The sequence below is a fragment of the Phasianus colchicus genome, chromosome 5 (genome assembly GCF_987193195.1).
Source record: "Phasianus colchicus chromosome 5, bPhaCol1.hap1.1, whole genome shotgun sequence".
Taxonomy (NCBI): Eukaryota; Metazoa; Chordata; class Aves; order Galliformes; family Phasianidae; genus Phasianus; species Phasianus colchicus.
In genome coordinates, this window is record NC_143440.1 from 32,345,350 (window position 1) to 32,363,028 (window position 17,679).

At 38.1% G+C, this 17,679-nt stretch overlaps 1 protein-coding gene across 5 annotated transcripts in view; it reads left to right on the top strand.

The window, feature by feature from the left end:
- MEIS2 (Meis homeobox 2) overlaps positions 1–17,679 on the top strand; it is a 169,946-nt gene that overhangs the window by 50,491 nt on the left and 101,776 nt on the right. For all 5 annotated transcript variants that reach the window (XM_090141256.1, XM_090141258.1, XM_031593735.2 and 2 more), the window contains one exon: positions 628–773. In XM_090141256.1, coding sequence (XP_089997382.1) covers positions 628–773 — 146 coding nt within the window. The remainder of the gene's footprint in view (positions 1–627; positions 774–17,679) is intronic.

Genomic DNA, 17,679 nt, shown 5'->3' on the forward strand with positions numbered 1-17,679 from the left:
GTGAGAGCTCTACCTTGATGTGCATCCTTTTTTTTTTTTTTTAATGATAATAATCACTGATGCAGAGATGTAGAAGTTTTCATGTCATGCAAATGCTATATGCAGGGTTGTAGTTGGTGTACGTGTTTGTGCGTGCGTATGTATGTGTGCTGGGGGTGCTACTTCTGGGGAGGGGCTCGTCTGACAGTGTATTATGTGCACTGAACAGTGACACAGTTACTGCCACCTCTGCAGAGGGCCTCGAATATATAGACTACAGAACATTTAACTTGATTACTTATCGTATGTATTCAGAATGGTTGTAGGGATGCATTTACAGTGAATGGGTTCTCGTGTGGCAGGTTTTCCCACACTGAATCCTGTAATTGACAAAGAGCTATTGCACTATGTCAAGTGCATGATTATAATTGAATTAATGATATATGCATGTGTGAGACAAAACTCGTATTTGGAAAGACATGGTTTCTAAGTTTTGCATATTTGTATCAGCGCTCATATATAATGAGAAACGGTATGTGCTGATCTATCAAATCAAAATAGAACTTGCAATTGGTATCTTGGTAATTAACAATACTTTCTGGCTTCTACATGTTGTTTATTTTTCTCTTGTTTTTCTCTTTGCTATAGGGGATGGTTTAGACAACAGTGTAGCCTCACCTGGTACAGGGGATGACGATGACCCAGACAAGGACAAAAAGCGACAGAAGAAAAGAGGCATTTTCCCCAAAGTAGCAACAAATATCATGAGAGCATGGCTTTTCCAGCATCTCACAGTAAGTGGTGCCCAAAACCAAAATAGATTTCTGTTCATGTAGCTAATGAGGTTTATTCATCATTATTAGAAATGAATTTTCCCTGTAATTTTGGACCATTGTTAAGGCTCAATTATCATTGCTTTTTTTTTTCTCCCCTAGATTTTTTTTTTTTTTTTTTTTGGCTCTTGGAATCATGACAAATCTGAAAGAAACCTATATATATGTGTATATATATATATATATATATGTACATACCTAGAGAGAGAGAGAGAGAGAGAGAGAGAACAAGAGAGAGTACAAAGTCTTATCAGGGAACAACACCTACATATAAAGTAACCTTTTTTCTGCTTTGAACTATTCAAGGGGGTTTCTTGCTTTAGCATGCATAAAGATATGCTTTCTGGATGTTGCCCTCTGTTTACATGACCTTCATACATGTTTAGTGGCAGAGAAAACCACAAGCTCTGTGTTCTGACATATATTGTGGAATGTTAAGAGTAGTCAAAGCAGCAGCTTGCAAACTTGTATGTTAATTTTGCGAGAAATATAGCAGGCTTATGATTTCTCTAATTCTTGAGTTGTATAATAGAGATAAACAAACACCCTTCTGGCTTCTCCTCGAGTCCATTTTTTTTATGTGCTGCCCATACTCACATTTAGGGGAGAGAGATTAAAAATATGAAAAAGCTATACTTTTCATGGTCTATCTTTATCCTCCTGCTTACAGTTGGTTTTATGTGTTGGTGTTCAGATGACTATTACTGCTTCACTTTGAAATCAAAATACAGTTCTGCAGAAAACCTAGTAACACTTTTTGTAGTTTACATCATGGGACAAATAACAAAAACTGTTAAAATTATCAATTGATTTTCCTCTTCCTTTCATTGTAAAATTGTTTCTTACTTCATAAGGCTTAAAAAACTAACTGTTATTAACTACCTCTTCTCCTGCAAAGTTTTATAAATTTCCCCAGTAGCTGATGTTGGCTGCAGTGTAATGATTTTGGGACAAGGTACCCATTTTATTTATGATACAGACTATCGAACTGCTCTGCTAGCAGCACAGCTAAAGGGGGGAGCAATAGATCCACATTTCTAAACCATCATTTTGATGTAAGGACATTAGTAGCAAACTAAGGTGCATTGATCTGGCCTGTGGGGTCAGGATTAGCTGGAATAGCCAGTGTCTCTGCTGGAGTAGTGGTTATTCCTGCCTCCCAGCTATGGCCATTTCAAAGGTCAGGTGCCCCGTACCCACTTGGCTCAGAGGAATTAGACAGAACATGAGTCTCTGGGCTGATTACTTAACCAAAGACAAAATAATGAGTCCTAAGCAAATACTGACTAATTGAAAGGGCTGTAAATCCATTACATATTGGTCAGGGATAATCAGGAGTATTTAATCACTTTTATCTATTCAGGAGCACTGAAGCTGCAACAGCAAAGCCCTGAACCTTGCCATGTGCTTATTATTCTCATCATTATCAAAATTACTTCACAGCTGTTCTTTGCTACATCACCTCAGCTGGAGATTTACTAACCTGTAAAATGTTTTTAATTTGGAAGTCGAGTGAGTGTGAGTGAAGGGTTTTTCATTTAGCTGTAGAGTATCTTCAGAGGAGTAACACAGGGAGACCGCAAAAAGCATGGCCACAAATAAACCAGTTTCTTTTTACTTGTCTCTGTGATAATCTCATTTTCTCCTATGAAATTTGCAATAACTTGTTTTTTTTTTTTTCTTTCTGCCTTCCTTTCTTGTGTTCTTGAAAGCATTCAACACATGCTCATTAAACAGTTAACTAACTCTCACTTCTCTTGAGGAAAGTCCTCCTGGCTTTTTGAAATCCCTTTTCCTTGTTTCTGTCTTCTCTTTCCTGACCCTCTCCATTCCACATGAATTGAGGAAATTTGCCATCAGTGGTGAGGATGGCTTCACAAAAATCAAATTAAATGAACACAAAAAAGCCCCAACCCTTTTACCATCCAAGCCTTAATGAGTTTGCAGGTGTTGAAAGATTTACTGTGCTGTAATTCTCAGACCTGCAAACTGATAATGGAGACCCCTGACCAGTGCAGTGTAAATTCAGAAGGATTCTTGCCATAAACACATGCAGAGAAGGAAGAGAACTCCTTTTTTTTTTTTTTTCTCCTTTCTTTTTTTTTCCCCCAAGATCTTGCACTTTTTCTCAAATTAGCTTGTCCATTCAAAGCGCAGCTCTGGCTGAGCCAGAAAAGGGGAATCTGTGATGTGCAATTTTATTGTTTCAAGTAAATATCTTTACAATGGCGGTCCATGATTCAATGTGCATTCCTTCATTACTACTCTAACCTTATTTCAAATTGGTTTGTTCCTCCTTTGTGCTGTATGACCTGTTCTTGTATTACAATAATCCCCCGATGTACCCTTTTTTCTTTCTCTCTCTCTTTTAAAGAAACTAATTGAATTATCTCATTATTTTAATTTGTTAAGCAAATGTATTTTACATCTCAGGATGTGTTCTTAAAGAAGGAGCTGCTTAGGCTTTGCCCCCTGAATGGGCCATTGGTACATTTTGACATTCATGCATTCATTAAGGAGAGGAACATAAAAGGGCTCTGGTTGTATTTTTTTTCAAACACCCAACCAGCATGGAGCAACTTTTCCATAAGCCACAGGGGTCTCTCTACATATGTTCTCAACTGCAAGCCATTGTCACCTATTCTGAATACCTCAAAAGGACAAATAAAATACTAAAGGCCAACTGTAGCAATTGTTAGCTTTTGGTCTCAATATGACAAAAATCATTAACCTCTGGTTTCCCTGGAAGGGGAAGCAATGGCAGTCCATCTCTTATGGTATGGATTTAACTTGAAATTCCTATACGTTGTCAAATTCAAAGAGAGTAACTCAGTTCTGACTAATTGTATTTACTTATGATTTAAAATAAAGTGCTGTTTTTTTCTTTATTAGGTCAGTTTGCAAACTCCTAATGTAACTGATTTTAAAAATTGATTTTCTTAAGTGGCTTTTTGAAGAGATAGGCACTTGAACTCTGATGTTGAATGAATATATCTGACAGTCTGTGTCTTTCAAAACCATTTTTATCCCCTATCATGACTTCCATTTTGCAGTGATTTTAATTATATTTGAAATAGGATACACATACATATTTTTGTTGTTGGAAATCAAATGTAAGGGATATGAGCTTCTGTCATGTTCTTGTTCGCTTATTGAGCTCTGTCTTATATTTGGAATTACAACAGTACCGGAAGATGAAAGATCTGAGGATGAATTGGATGGAAATGCTTTTTCTGGATAATATCCAGTGTTTAAGAAAGTAGAGGAAATCCTAGTCTGGTAGTATAAGCTTTTCAATAGTACATAAAGATTACGACATCAGAAAGGTAAACCTGACATTAAGGCTGTTTTTATTTGAGTTCAAAGGTGGTTGAAGAAAAGAAACAGCAAGAAATCTGACCCAAGCCGAGAGTTTATTCATAGCTTTGGAAGACTCCTTTTCCTCTATGCCAAGGACTCCTTAGTACACTCAATTAGCCTCTCAGACATCTCTGCTTTCCTCCCTCAAGTGCTCCCCTATTTGCCCTGCAAAGAGCATATTTGATCATGAAGTGAAAACAGGAAGTGCTCAAATGTATAGACACCTCCAGTTTACATCCATGTTGAGATTAGGACTTCTTACTAGCAACTATACAGAGCTTGCCCCCCTCCTCCCATGCCCTTTTAAAAGGGTTGAGCACCTCTGAAATGTATGTACATAATCAGAAAAGAACAGAGTTATAAAGGAAGCAATTACACCATTCCATGAACTTGTACCTCTAGTTGTTCATCCTTCTCTGCAGGATAGTGTATCAGAAACTACACTTTTGCTACATAGAACATTTTTTCCCATTCTTTTACAGAACTGGCTGAACAGAGATGTGTTTGGTGGGTTTGTTTTTTTTTATGGACATTTATTGGAGTGACACACTTTGTTAAAATTTTTTAAAAATGTTTTCTTTGATACAGTCTGTAAGGAGATGTAAATCAAAGTACCAGACATACTGAAAGTAGCATGCAAACTAGTGGTAGCATGACATTACCAGATTTCCAGCTCATGTTGTTTAGGACAGCAACCCTGAAGTCGGTGAAGTTAAGCTGCCTTTTGTTTGTTTGACTCCTTGTTTGTTTTTCGTTTTTGTTTTTGTTTTTGTTTTTTTGCTGAAGTTCAGTCTCCTAACATTTATTTGTCATTTAGTCTGTTCTCCAAGCCTTCTGGCTGAAAACCTTGCTCTTTACAGTTTCTTGTGGAATAGATTTTGGTTTCACACACCTCAGGATCAGGCTAGAATAAGTTTTGCTGGAATGTGTTAAAATGAATCAATCACAGCTTTTGTACTTACCTGAATGAATTTTCTTGTGATTGAAGTATTCAGGTGGCCAGACGGAATAATATCAATAGTCTTATTGAAACATTTTTTCTTCTATTTTTATGTGGGTGTATCTGAGAATATAATGCATCTCTGTCATTTTAATAAATGATTACCAAGACTTTTGTGCAGGCAACTGTTTTATGTATTAATCACTGGCATTTCAGAGCAAACTTTCAAAATAGTTGAAATCATCCCACCTTCACAAATATCTTTTCCCATATCCTGATTTTAGGAATAATACCTAAGAGAGGGTTAGGTACATAGCTTGCTATTGGACACTTGCTATTGTGAAGGCATTCTGATGCTTTGTAGGACTTGTGTTGGATTAAACAGTAATATGCTATATGTTCCCAAGGTACACTGAGGAAAGGGATAATGTCCTATAGCAATACTTTCAAGCTACCTGCATATGAGTTCACACAGATGCTGTTTCCATTTTAGCATGCCATGTAGTCAGAAACTTAGAGGAAACTGAGGTACAGTGCTATTCCAGAATTTTAGGTAGGACTACCTGTGTGCTGATCTTAGCCAGATGAGGAGCTGCCTACTGGTGTGGGGTAAACCTCTCATACTGTATGGACGAGAAATACATTGCCCAGTTCTGTAAACAAAAAACCAAACAAACAAACCTGTTCTCATTTTTCAGCTGTGTAAGCTTTGTGAGGGGATGTTAATGATTTCTTCAAGTCCTTTGGAAAAATCAGTATCTGAATGCAAAAATCCCATGACTGATAGTACTGCAGTGTTCAAGATTATGGATCTGAGTATTTTTGCACCCAAAAGTTGTGCAGAGCTAGCCCAGTGGGGCAGAGCTGGCAGCTGCTGCTGGGGTTTACTGCTGGTGGTGGTGATAGTCCTGTACTGCCTAATGTCAGTGGCATGCCTTCCTGTCCCATCTGCACCAGGAAGAGCCTGGAAAATCAGAATAGAACAAAACTAGATTTTTTTTTGTCAAAATGCTTCTTCTGCTCATGGTCCAAAAGACATAATCCTCTGACAACTTGTAGTCTTCAGTTAAGAAATCAGCTTCAAAGATTTGAATTTTGTAACAGCCCCAAAACTCATATACCTTTTAAAGACTGTAATCTTAAAAGAAAAGGGCTGAGATAGGGTGGGGGTGGGGCTTTGTTTGTTTTAAAAATGGAATCTGAGATTAGATCTGACATTTCTACATCCACCCCCAACAGAAAAGGGAACCCAGGGTCATGGGGTGTGTGGGCCTCAAAAGCTAGCTTTGTCTCTGAGTGGTTAATCTAATCATTGTTACATAGACATCTGTTATTTCTTCTGAAAAATTGATGCTTTTGTGACACAATGATCCATCTATTTAGTACAACAGCCTGAGTAATTAAATTAAAAAAAGAATATTTTTGCTGGAGCATGTATTATAAAACTGCCATACCTCCCTGTACCAGCAAAAAGGCTGGAGTGAGAGGGAGAGGGAGGTGGGGAGTGGGAAGGGAGCGCTTTAAGCCCGGCATTGTTTTCTGCTCACTTGAGGAAAACATCTGTGAATTGTTTGAACTGAACCTTACCAGGGACTGTCTGAATCTGTGTCATCTCTGTTTAATTTCAGGAAATGATGTCACAGTGCATTAAATAACAATGCTATGTGATTTATTTTTACTTGTACATGCTGTCCTAAGCATTTCTGTTACATGGCAGTGTTTTCAATTAACTGCAAGCTTTCAGTTTAAAAAATATATTCCATAATGCTTTTTTGGTTATGGGTATTGGGAGGCTGGGTGTTTTAGGGGGTCACCAAGGTTCAGGGCTGTCGGAGGGCTCCAGGCCCATTTGTCATGTGCTTATTTGTAGTTGGGACTGGATGTCAGCACTCCCGTCACCCATGGCAACCTCCAGGACCGTTGGTTTGTTACAAAGCATGTCTGTGGAGGAAAAACTAAATATTCCCAACCTATCCATCAAAAGACCTATTAGATAGTTATAGCGAGGCCTGCATACTGTAGCTTCTGCCTTTATCAAACTTTCTGCGCTCCCCCTTTTTCTGTAAAAGAATAGAGGACATAAGTCAATTCTGTCTGCCATCTGTCGCCTTTATAGCTGTTCCTCAAATTAAAGAGACAGTCCGAAATTTAAATAATCTGATAGAAGCGTAGAAAGCCCATGTGTAAATTATTGCATTTCCGTTCAATTTTTAACTTCTCATTTTATTTTTAAGGGAGATCTTTATTGTACTTATTCAGAGATCAAAATATGTTGCGTGTTTCTGCTTCAAAAATAGCATTCTGAGAAATGTTGGATTTACAGTGTCACAGAGTTGTTATCTAATAAGATTTCAAGTTATATATAGGGTGAATTTCACACACACACAGAGCAAACAATCCGTGCACTGCAAATCCTGCAAGGGCTCCTCCATTCTCCCCCTTCTTCCTTTCCTTCCCAGCCCTTAGGCCAGGGGCTGCAGGGAAGCCCTTCCTCCCTGCTGTCAGGGCAAGCTGGGATCCTCAGTACACACAGCAGCCATTTCCTAGGCCTTATAATCTGCTTCCCTGTCTAATGCTAGCTAATTTACTTCACCTTCTCCTCTCCCCTTTTCCCTGCCCAGCCTGTTTTGACTCCCTCTGCTCCCCAGCAGGCAACTGGCCTGGCAGGACGTGGGCAGCAGCAGCATGGTTCATGTGGCACATGAGGTCAGCTGCTGCCAAACCATCAGATAACATGGCAAGAGGGGGGGTACAAATGCTGTTTTTCAGTGTAATATTTTACCTGCTGTTTCCAAGCAGGGAATTACTGAAAACGAGTGTAACTAAAAACATGTGCGTGATTTTAGTGGGGGGCTTGATTAAAAAACCTCAACTGAGCAAACAAAATGTGGCCTAGCAAAAGATACGATCAGCCACTGGTGTTTTCTGGTTGTTATTGTCAGATTATGAAGCTTTGCAGAGTCGGTATAGGATTTAAGTGGAAAGAAGAAAGAATATGAAAGTCCAAGTACTGAATCCACTGAAGTAACTGAAACAAGAAAGTAGCGTCAAGAATGAATTCATTTTTATAGAATGGAAGCCTGAGGGCTCAAAATGTAAATGGGCATTTAGCTAACGCCTGTGCAATCGCAAACAGTGTTTAAACACTCCAAGAATGTTGCACTAATAAATGTTGTGCACTACAGTCTTTAAGAATCAAGATCATAGTCAACAAGAGGTGAGAAGTTTTCTGAATATGTGTCTCCAAGTTTCACCACTTAAAACAATTGTCATCAGAAAATTCTTAAATTTCTCTGTAGTGTGTGTACATGAATATATGTACATATAAAATATATTTTTAGGGGAAAAAAAAAAAAAAGATTGTTCTTGTTTGTGTAAAGTGATACTGCCTAACAGTTTTGCCTCAGGACATGTTTACTTGAGATCTTCCTTTCAAGATCCATGAGCAAAGTAATTGGTTTCAAAGAAGTTTTCTGCAAAATTAGAGATTTACTGAAAAAAAAAAAAAAAGTATGTTTCTGCCAACACTTCCAGAACTGCTAATGAATAGCAATGTCAGTTCGTATTGTTTCCTAGTGAAAAGAGTAGTTTATGGCAGACAGAATTACTTTTGGTGTTGTGGAGTTTGCCTTGAGTTAGGATACTTAGAATAACATGCATTACATATTTGTGAGTTGATTGGCAGCAGTTGTTTGTAGGATCCAAATAAATCATTGGCATCTTTAAAGATTTATTATTGTCTTTAAGCGTAATGGCAATACAGTTTTCATGCTTTTACATTTGCTATTTTTATTTTTAACTGCTAGCCCCAAATCTGCCAGAACTAATTTCAGTTGTTTAGTCTAATACTGGATGATAGGTTGTCAACTCACTGTATAATGCCATAAAGATTTTTTTTAATCTTGGTTTTACCTTTTTATGATGGCATTTCAAAACACATACTTTATTTGTAGCAGTTGACTACTTATGTCCATAAAATGTTTAACATCTCATGACATATTCTTACAATCCTAGCACAATGAATCAGAGTAGCTAATTGAAAACATTTTAGTTTGCTGTATATTAATTTGTTTAATGCTATAGATATTTGGCCATCATTTAGATCCAGCTTTGAAATATATTTCAAAGAGGACGCTCAATATTCTAATGTGGATATACTATGGATATACTTTATGATTAAACTGAATAGCGACGGGAAAGCTCCTGTTCACTATACTAAGCATATGAAAGAAGTAGCTTTCTTGTTAGGTGATTTAGTGTAGACTACTTTGAAGCTTGTACCAATTTAAAACAAAAACAACAACCAAACCAAACTAAAAGAGGACAATGTAATCTACATTGTTAGTTGATGTTCTGTGAATGTACATGGATTTTTATAAAAGTGGTTCTCTTTCATCCCAGGAAAGGTCAAAATGTAGGCTTAATGTTTCTGTGTTCAAATATTTGCAGATAATTCTCAGATTAGTCTCTAAGAGTGTGTACTTTTCAATCCTGCTTCTATTAGTTTCAGAGCAACTTTGATCCCTTTGGAAAAACTACGCAACATGAGAGATGAAATTGAAATCATAGTGGGTGACAAACAGACAAGCAAATACAATTTTGCATCTTAAGCATTTTGCATCTTAAGCATTGAATATTATAGCCATTTTATCTGAAAATTCTACTTAACAAGTCTTTCAAGGATCCTCTGTTTTATGATAGAAAAATACATTTCTTGAGTGCTTAGCTATTTGTCGCATTCTGTCTTGTAGCTGAGCCTTCACTACTGTTCCCAGGATACTACTTCATCACAGCCAGCTCAGACAAGCTTGGGGAGATTTCAGCCTTTTTTCTAGCTGTGAATATAGCAAGATACTGTGCCTCAGTTTCCTTGTGTAAACGGTACAGTATAATGGTGGTGACTGCTTTTCAGAGTGCTTTTGATATCTGCAGATGAAAACCTCTGCACGAGACCTGCATCTTATAGTTAGCGTCATCTGAATTACAGAGGCCTGCACTTCTGTTGTGGTTTTATCATGCTGCTGAACTTGCATGTACAAATACTTGAAATTCTGTAGACTTTAAAGGCCTGGAATGGATTTCTTTTTATGAGGGAGCATTTAATATAAAGTTAAGAGTGTTATGTGCTGCTCTATGCTGTCATGTTCAGCATAGAAGATGGCAGCACATGATTTCTGCAAGGTACTTTAGCTCAAGTGGTTTAGGCTTGGGTTATTTTTGTTTATCAAGTTGTTTCCTTGTTGGTGACCTGAAGTGGTGATTATTGCGTGCAAATGGTATCAAATATCTTTCTCAGAAAGTAGCAAGTGAAAGAACTTTGAACACAAACTGCTGGCCCAGGGCAAGAATCAGAATAAAGGGAGTGCAATAGTATTAACAAATGCATCTTTGTTCTTCAAGAAGTCACTAGTGGATATTCCCCTCCTCAACAGCCTAGGGAGTTTCCTGAAGTGAAATAGGACTTTGGCAGCTTTCCAGCCAGTCCTCAGTCTTCTGCTGCCTCTTTTGATTCACCCAGGTGCTTCCCCTTTGTGCATCCCACTTGTGCTTCAGTGAAGAAATGGGAAGCAGGAGGGTGACCTAGGGGACAAAAAGAGGCTGAAAAGTCCCCAGTTCATGTCAGGAAGAGAGTGTATGCAGACTGCTGCCAGCTGTTCTGGTAGTTCACAAATGGACTGTTTCAGGGATATAAAATGTGAATAGTGAGAAAGGTCATGATATATATGATAACAGAAATAAGGAGAATAGTGTAGTCAGAATAACAACATGTATTATTTGGGGCAGTCAGCAAAGGAATGCATTGGTGCATAGGAATGGTGTCATTCTTAAACTGCACTTACTTTTGGTTACTTTGAAGGAAAATATATAGTCAAATATATATTCAAAATGTAAAAGTTGTTTAAAGGGTGCTTTACTTTCAGCTAGAAAGGGATATTCTTAGAATCATAGAATGGCCTGGGTTGAAAAGGACCACAATGATCATCGAGTTTCAACCCCCCTGCTATGTGCAGGGTTGCCAACCACCAGACCAGGCTGCCCAGAGCCACATCCAGCCTGGCCTTGAATGCATCCGTGCATCCACAACCTCCTTGGGCAACCTGTTCCAGTGCATCACCACCCTCTGTGTGAAAAACTTCCTCCTAATATCTAACCTAAACCTCCCCTGTCTCAGTTTAAAACCATTCCCCCTTGTCCTATCACTTTCAACCCTCATAAATAGCCGTTCCCCCTCCTGTTTATATGCTTCCTTCAAGTACTGAGGTCTCCCGGAGCCTTCTCTTCTCCAACCTAAATAAGTCCAGTTCCCTCAACCTTTCCTCATAGGAGAAGTGCTCCAGCTCTCTGATCATCTTAGTGGCCCTCCTCTGGACCTGTTTTAAGAGCTCCACATCCTTCCTGTACTGGGGGCTCCAGACCTGGACACAGTACTCCAGATGGGGCCTCACAAGAGCTGAGTAGAGTGAGACAATTACCTCCCTCTCCCTACTGGCCACCCCTTTTTTAATGCAGTCTTGATCTGTTGATCTCTTTCAGATGTAAAGTATGAAATGAAATGAAAACTTGTGAAAACAGGTAATTGTTGTGAACAAGAAAAAAAGGAAAAAAATCATTTAACTTCCTTCTCCTTTTTGCCATCCTTTACTGTTTTGGTAGACTGTTTTGAGAGTTCTGCTACTTGGCCCATCTCTTTTCAGAGCTGTTTCTTCCAATTCCATGTGGACATTTTACTGCATGAGCTAACGTCTCTTAGGAAAGAGAAGTGCCTCCTAAGTTGATGTGAACATGTCTGTAAATAGTGGGATGGGCTGCAGAGTTTTAGGCCAGTCCTAAGAAGCATACATTTGTTCCACATCCTATGCTTACTTACATCTCAATTTTCCTCAGCTTACTTTGTATACGTGTGATGTACGTTGGCCATCAGATGCCAAGCAAGCACTTCTCAGACTAGAAAAATTCTGTGATAGTGCATATGTATCATAGGTACTTGCAGACAACTCACTGTTATAATTAATCTTAGCTGTCCTGACTCTGTAAAACTTTAATTTTTATCCCACAATGCTCTTTTATGCTAACAAACTTTTTTTAAAAAAAAAAAGCCCTTGCCTCTTTTTCTCTCTCTTTTTTTTCCTCAAGAACTGTCCATTTAGAGAGCACTAATACTTGTAAAGTAGATTAAACCTCATGTAAGTCAATGCAAAACACAGTGTACAGCAAGAAAATAAAATGTCTGCAAACAAAGACTGTGGTGCTTTGCTAGTATAGCTGTTAATAAACATAGCACTAGAACTGTTAAACTATCCAAAGTTTAGCTCCTGGGATCTGAATTCTACTCAAAGCCTTAGCAGAAAATGTATGATACTGTACTCTCCAACTCAAAAATACTATAATATGCTCTGCTGCCTCCTGAACAAGTGCTGTGGCAATCTTCTTGCTGAGGCTGAAAACTCCTTCAAACAAGGCCTTAAGGCTCATGAGTTTTCGACTCAGTGCCCTGTAGGCTCACTCTGCGAAGAGGTATCTAGCCTAAAAGAGGCCAAATATCACACAACTGAGCTGGTGGGAAATTCAAACTGTTCTTAGCAAAGAAGTCAATAGAGCTGCTGTAGTGAAAGGTAATGTTCAGAGTGAGATCACCGTGTTATGATCTCATGCTGAACATCAGCAATGTTTTTTCCTGATGATTATGAAACTAGCCTGAGGCCAGTCTGGTGAGAGTCTAAGAAAGATATAGGGGGATGCTTGGAGAGTTTGGACTATCAGGGCCCTTATTCCCCCCAAAGTGTAGCAGAGTCTGAAAGAAGATGAGAAAAATGAGTGAGTTCTATTGTTATTTTCAGTGCTCTTCCCATCCATCCCCAAAATAATAGATCTAGACACAGACAGAGAATGTGCATACTGAATCACTGAAAAAGCAAAGGCTGCAAACAGAAAGGAAAAGAAGTTAATTAGGGGGAACAAAATGCCTTGCAGAAATAATGGAATTTAACAACCCCCCCAAATGTTGTGGAGACTGTAGAGCAGTCTGTGGAAGTGCCTTTGCTTAGTACTTTTAAAACTACACTCCAAAAAACATTTGAAGAAATGCTGCTGAGAAACATCTTGCCTTCCTGGGGTTACACTAAAGTAGTGTTGCCTGAAGCATTTTTCATACTTGTGTTTTCTTATTAATGATTAAAATTTGAAAAATATCTTGAAGTTAGAGCTGTTTTCAGAAGGAAACCTCCCAGAATTTAGTTTTATTCAATCTAATTTTTGTTTTTTTGAATTTGTTATAATTTTTTAAGTGACATTTCATTTGTCTGTCAGTTGAAAAATATCATAAAATTAATTGACAAAGTCAAATGGAAAATGGGTTTGGGACCCAAAATGAAAAATTAAGTCTAGTAGAAATATCTAATTACCATTCCCTCAGGCAAAGGCCTGAGTACATAGCTGGTAGCCTCAGTGGGTACTGAAGATCAGTGGGCATGGGTTCTGCCAGGCCAGCAAAGGAAAAGAGATGGAGTTGAAGGCCTTACATTAGAAACTCCTTCTTTTTCAAATACTCAGAGACAGAGACCATGTCACAATTCATACACTGCTCTCCATTCACAGTGTGTGAGGTTTCACTAATTGTCACCAGTATCTGGGAGAGGTACAGATCTGGAATCAACTCTTATCCACCACCTTAATGTTCCTAAATTTTCCTGGCACTTGCTCTATGAAAATTGAAACCCGAACACCAGAAGTTGGATCGGTATTCAAAAGCCACATGGATTCTTAAGGACGTGGATCCTACACAAATTTCATGCAAAATAAAGCTAATTATGGATTTACACAGAAATTCCAACACCAAAACAGGTAAAACATGGCTTTTTCACCCGTTTTTCACTTATACACAATATGCCTTTGACTCCAGGGTTCAAAGCAAAGCTTGGGCCCTCTGAGAGGCAGAATGACCCCCAAGAAAATATTGACTGAGTGCCTGCTGACTCCAACTGCTGAATTTCACACACAGCTTTACTCAAAAGCAGGAAGAAGAAAGAGATCATATTTTGAATTTAAAATGAAATTTTCCTATTGAACATTACTTCATAATAATATATCTGTGGGGTTCCACGTTTGTCTCAATGACTTCCAGATCAAACAAGCTCAGTTTGCACATCAAAATATGCATTTTTCTTCTCATTGCCAGCTCCACAAAATTAGCCTGGGATCTGAGATCCAAGCTGGATTCTTTCTGCCTTATTTATTGGCAGTAACAAGGTTTTAATAATAACAATAATGTTGCAATTACAATAGTAAATCTATGCAATTACAATAATAAATAGATGATGGAGTAGCCAGAATAAAGTCCATTTTTCTAGCCTATTGCTATGCAGGCTTCATGAAGAAAAAGAGCAGAAACTTCTATTATGGTTTGAAGTCAATGGATTTTTTTTTTTTTTTTTTTTTTTTTTTTTCTCAAATGCAACTGAGACTCACAGGGACATAAATTTGTTCAGTAAGTCAGTCACTTTTCAGAACACCACTGCTTAGTTGAGTTACTATTCTTCTTCTTCTTTTTTTTTTTTTTTTTTTGGCTCAACATAGTTTAGTGAGTTAAGCACATTTGAGACATTTTTTAAAGAAGTGACAGGGCTAAGTTCTCTTTTTCTTAATTATCCTTTTGAGGAATGGGCTTCTGTATCCATCTTAAAGATGCCATTGGCATGTAGTGCCTTTAGTATGTTCTTGACACAGTTCAGAAGACACCTGTGTAAAAAGAGAGCATAGTTTTCTACTGTATGTTGAAATGCGCCTCGCTGCAAAAGCAGTGAGTCCTGACCTTTGCTCTCATCAGAACAGAGAGTATTCTGGCATGGAGCTGAGTTTTCCTACTGCTCTTCAGAACTGTAAATAATGTTAGTACACCCTGAATTCAGTGCATGCAGCACTTTACGTTGCTATTGTGTATCTTAAAATAAACAACGTTGCAAGCTGTTTATTTTGGTGTTACTATGTATGCATTTTTTAAACAGTGGTTACTTAAACAAATGTCTCTGTTCCCACAGCACTTAAAAACTGCTGTTTGCTCATTGTGGTTTTTGGGTTTTGTCACTTTTGTTTTGATTATTTCTGAAAATCACACTCGAGGATACAGAAGACAGGAGTAAGTTGTACTTGATCCAAACAAATGCTTCATGTCACAGCTTCTTCTTTATGCCAGCTTTTTCTATGTTCCTAGCAGAGATTATACTTTTGGTTTAGATCAAACTTAAAGATCAACAGTATTCCAGACTGAACTAAACTGTCCTCAAATGCTATTTTACAGGCTATGCAACTGTTACCCGAATTTGATCCTGAGACAGAAAAATTGTTTTAATATTATTAGTATAGATAATTGATTTATTGGTCAGCAAAATAGTTGATTCAGCAGATGAAAATCTGAGGAAGTTAGGGTTTTTACAACTCCTTTCCCTGTCCCTCATTTGCCTTTGTTCATCCATCCTAGAATCCCCAAGTATCAGCATCAGGTTGACAAAATTTTGCAGCTGGAAATGCTGATGGGTGGAAAAGCCATTATGAAAGACATTATCCTCTTGAGCCACATTGCTGTGGCTTTGTGGCTGTCTGTCTACCTAGGGAAATGCTGCTTGCTGCTCTGTAGCAGCTCTGCTAGAGGGCCATGTGCTCTACATTGTTTTTTCACCTTTAGTGCAGAACTTTCAGTGAGTACTCTGTTTTTTCTATGCCATGTATACTATTCATTGATCTTGATGTATTCAGCTAAATTTGAGTATAAGGATTAGAAAGAAACTCCTTATTACTCCCACTACTCACCCTCCACAGCTATTCAAAAAGTAACCATGTGTGGCTATGGTTGTTGTTCTGAAGGTGTTCTGTCCTACTTTGAAAATTTTTCCTAGGTTATCTTCAATTCATAGTTTTTGCCAGCAAACAAGAATACTTATCTGAGTCTGTGGAATGGTGTACTGTCTGCTTTAAGTGGCTGAAGATCAGAGGCTTTCTCTGTGTAAAAATTGCTTCATATGAGGAATACTGAGGTTTGCATAGGGAGGCCATCATTCTCCAGCTGGTAGTCGTGATTTGTTGCAGTGTGTGTTGTTAAAGAACAATTGTCATCTTTACCACCTTCTGTCACTCAGAAATAAGAGGAAGAGTGTTGCTGTTCAGTCATGACAATGGCTGGGGTGGTTCCTTCCTGGAAAAGGTTTAACAAAAGTGCTCCAAAAAGCCTGCGAATCAACACTAAGTCATATTGGCTACTGAACTAATCCCTGGCCAGTCCCTGAAGCAGTCACCAACAGAAATGCTTTGTTTCTTCATGTTTGGACACTGCTGAGAACTGAGCCTGGATTATTCATTTGTGGAACTTGTAAGTGCTGGCTGTCTTTTTACAATCGAAAGTAATCTCTTCACTCAACTAATTGCCCCATGATTTTAATCAAGCAAGATGATTAGATAAGGAAAATTAGTGTTTTAAAAAAATTGTGAGTTCAGTTCTTTTCCAACTTCTGTTGACTATAAACCAGTTTGTCGTCCTTAATTATGGTCTTCAAAGATAAACAGGTTGAAGTGAGTGCTACAGACTTTGGCACAAATGCAGCATATTTCAGTGCTTTGTTGTGCACGATCTGCATTTTTGAGAAAAAAAATAAAAAGCTGCTTCTATTTTCTAAGATAGTTAAGATTAATTATTTTCTTATTTATAGCTTAGAAGGTGTCTAAGGTGACTTTCAGTATTGTGTGTACACTCCTTTACCTCCGGACTTTGATACACTGTGAAACCCCTGCTCACTCAGCAGAACTGTGACCATTAGTGCATTAGGTAAAGACAACTGGCCATCGACAGAGCCCTTGGACTGTCATTCTAAGACTTGAAGGAAGACAGTATAACACACAAATGTTCCACAGCCATCCTATTTACTCTTAAACTTTCCAGCCAATTTGCAGAGCTATTGCATTTTATGTGTTTGATGATTTTTTGTTTGTTTGTTTGTTTGCCTACATAATCATTTCTCTCATGCAATACCACAAGTCTTCCAGGTCTTACTCTTCTAATGCTTTTCCCACTAAGATATGGACTAAATCTGCTGCAATGCTGATTCTAATATATGCATTTAAAACAGTGGGTTGCATACCATTTTTCAGTAAAAGTACTATGCCAACACCCTAATTGGTGACTGAGATTACTAGTGTCATTTACATCTGTAGATGAATGTTCCCTCTCTGCTATCTTATCTCAACAGTAGATGGTAGAATGATCAGCATTTTTTTTTTTAATACTTCTAACAGAAATGAAAACCGCTTAAAAGCAGATAAGTTTTGTGAAAAGAAGCAGACTGTTAAATATTTTAAAATCATCTTACCACGTGTTTGTCTTGTTTTTAACAAAACAAGATCTTCTCTATCAGCCACATCAGTGGAACAGGTGCAAGCACTGTGAGGCCAGGCTACTGAGCCAGGTGAAGGTCAGCAGTGATGGGAGCAGGAAATGGTGTAAGTATAACAATCCATATATCCTCAAAGCTCATGCTAGGCAGAAGTTTCAAGAATGCGTGAGTTGAATGTTTCTATCCAGAC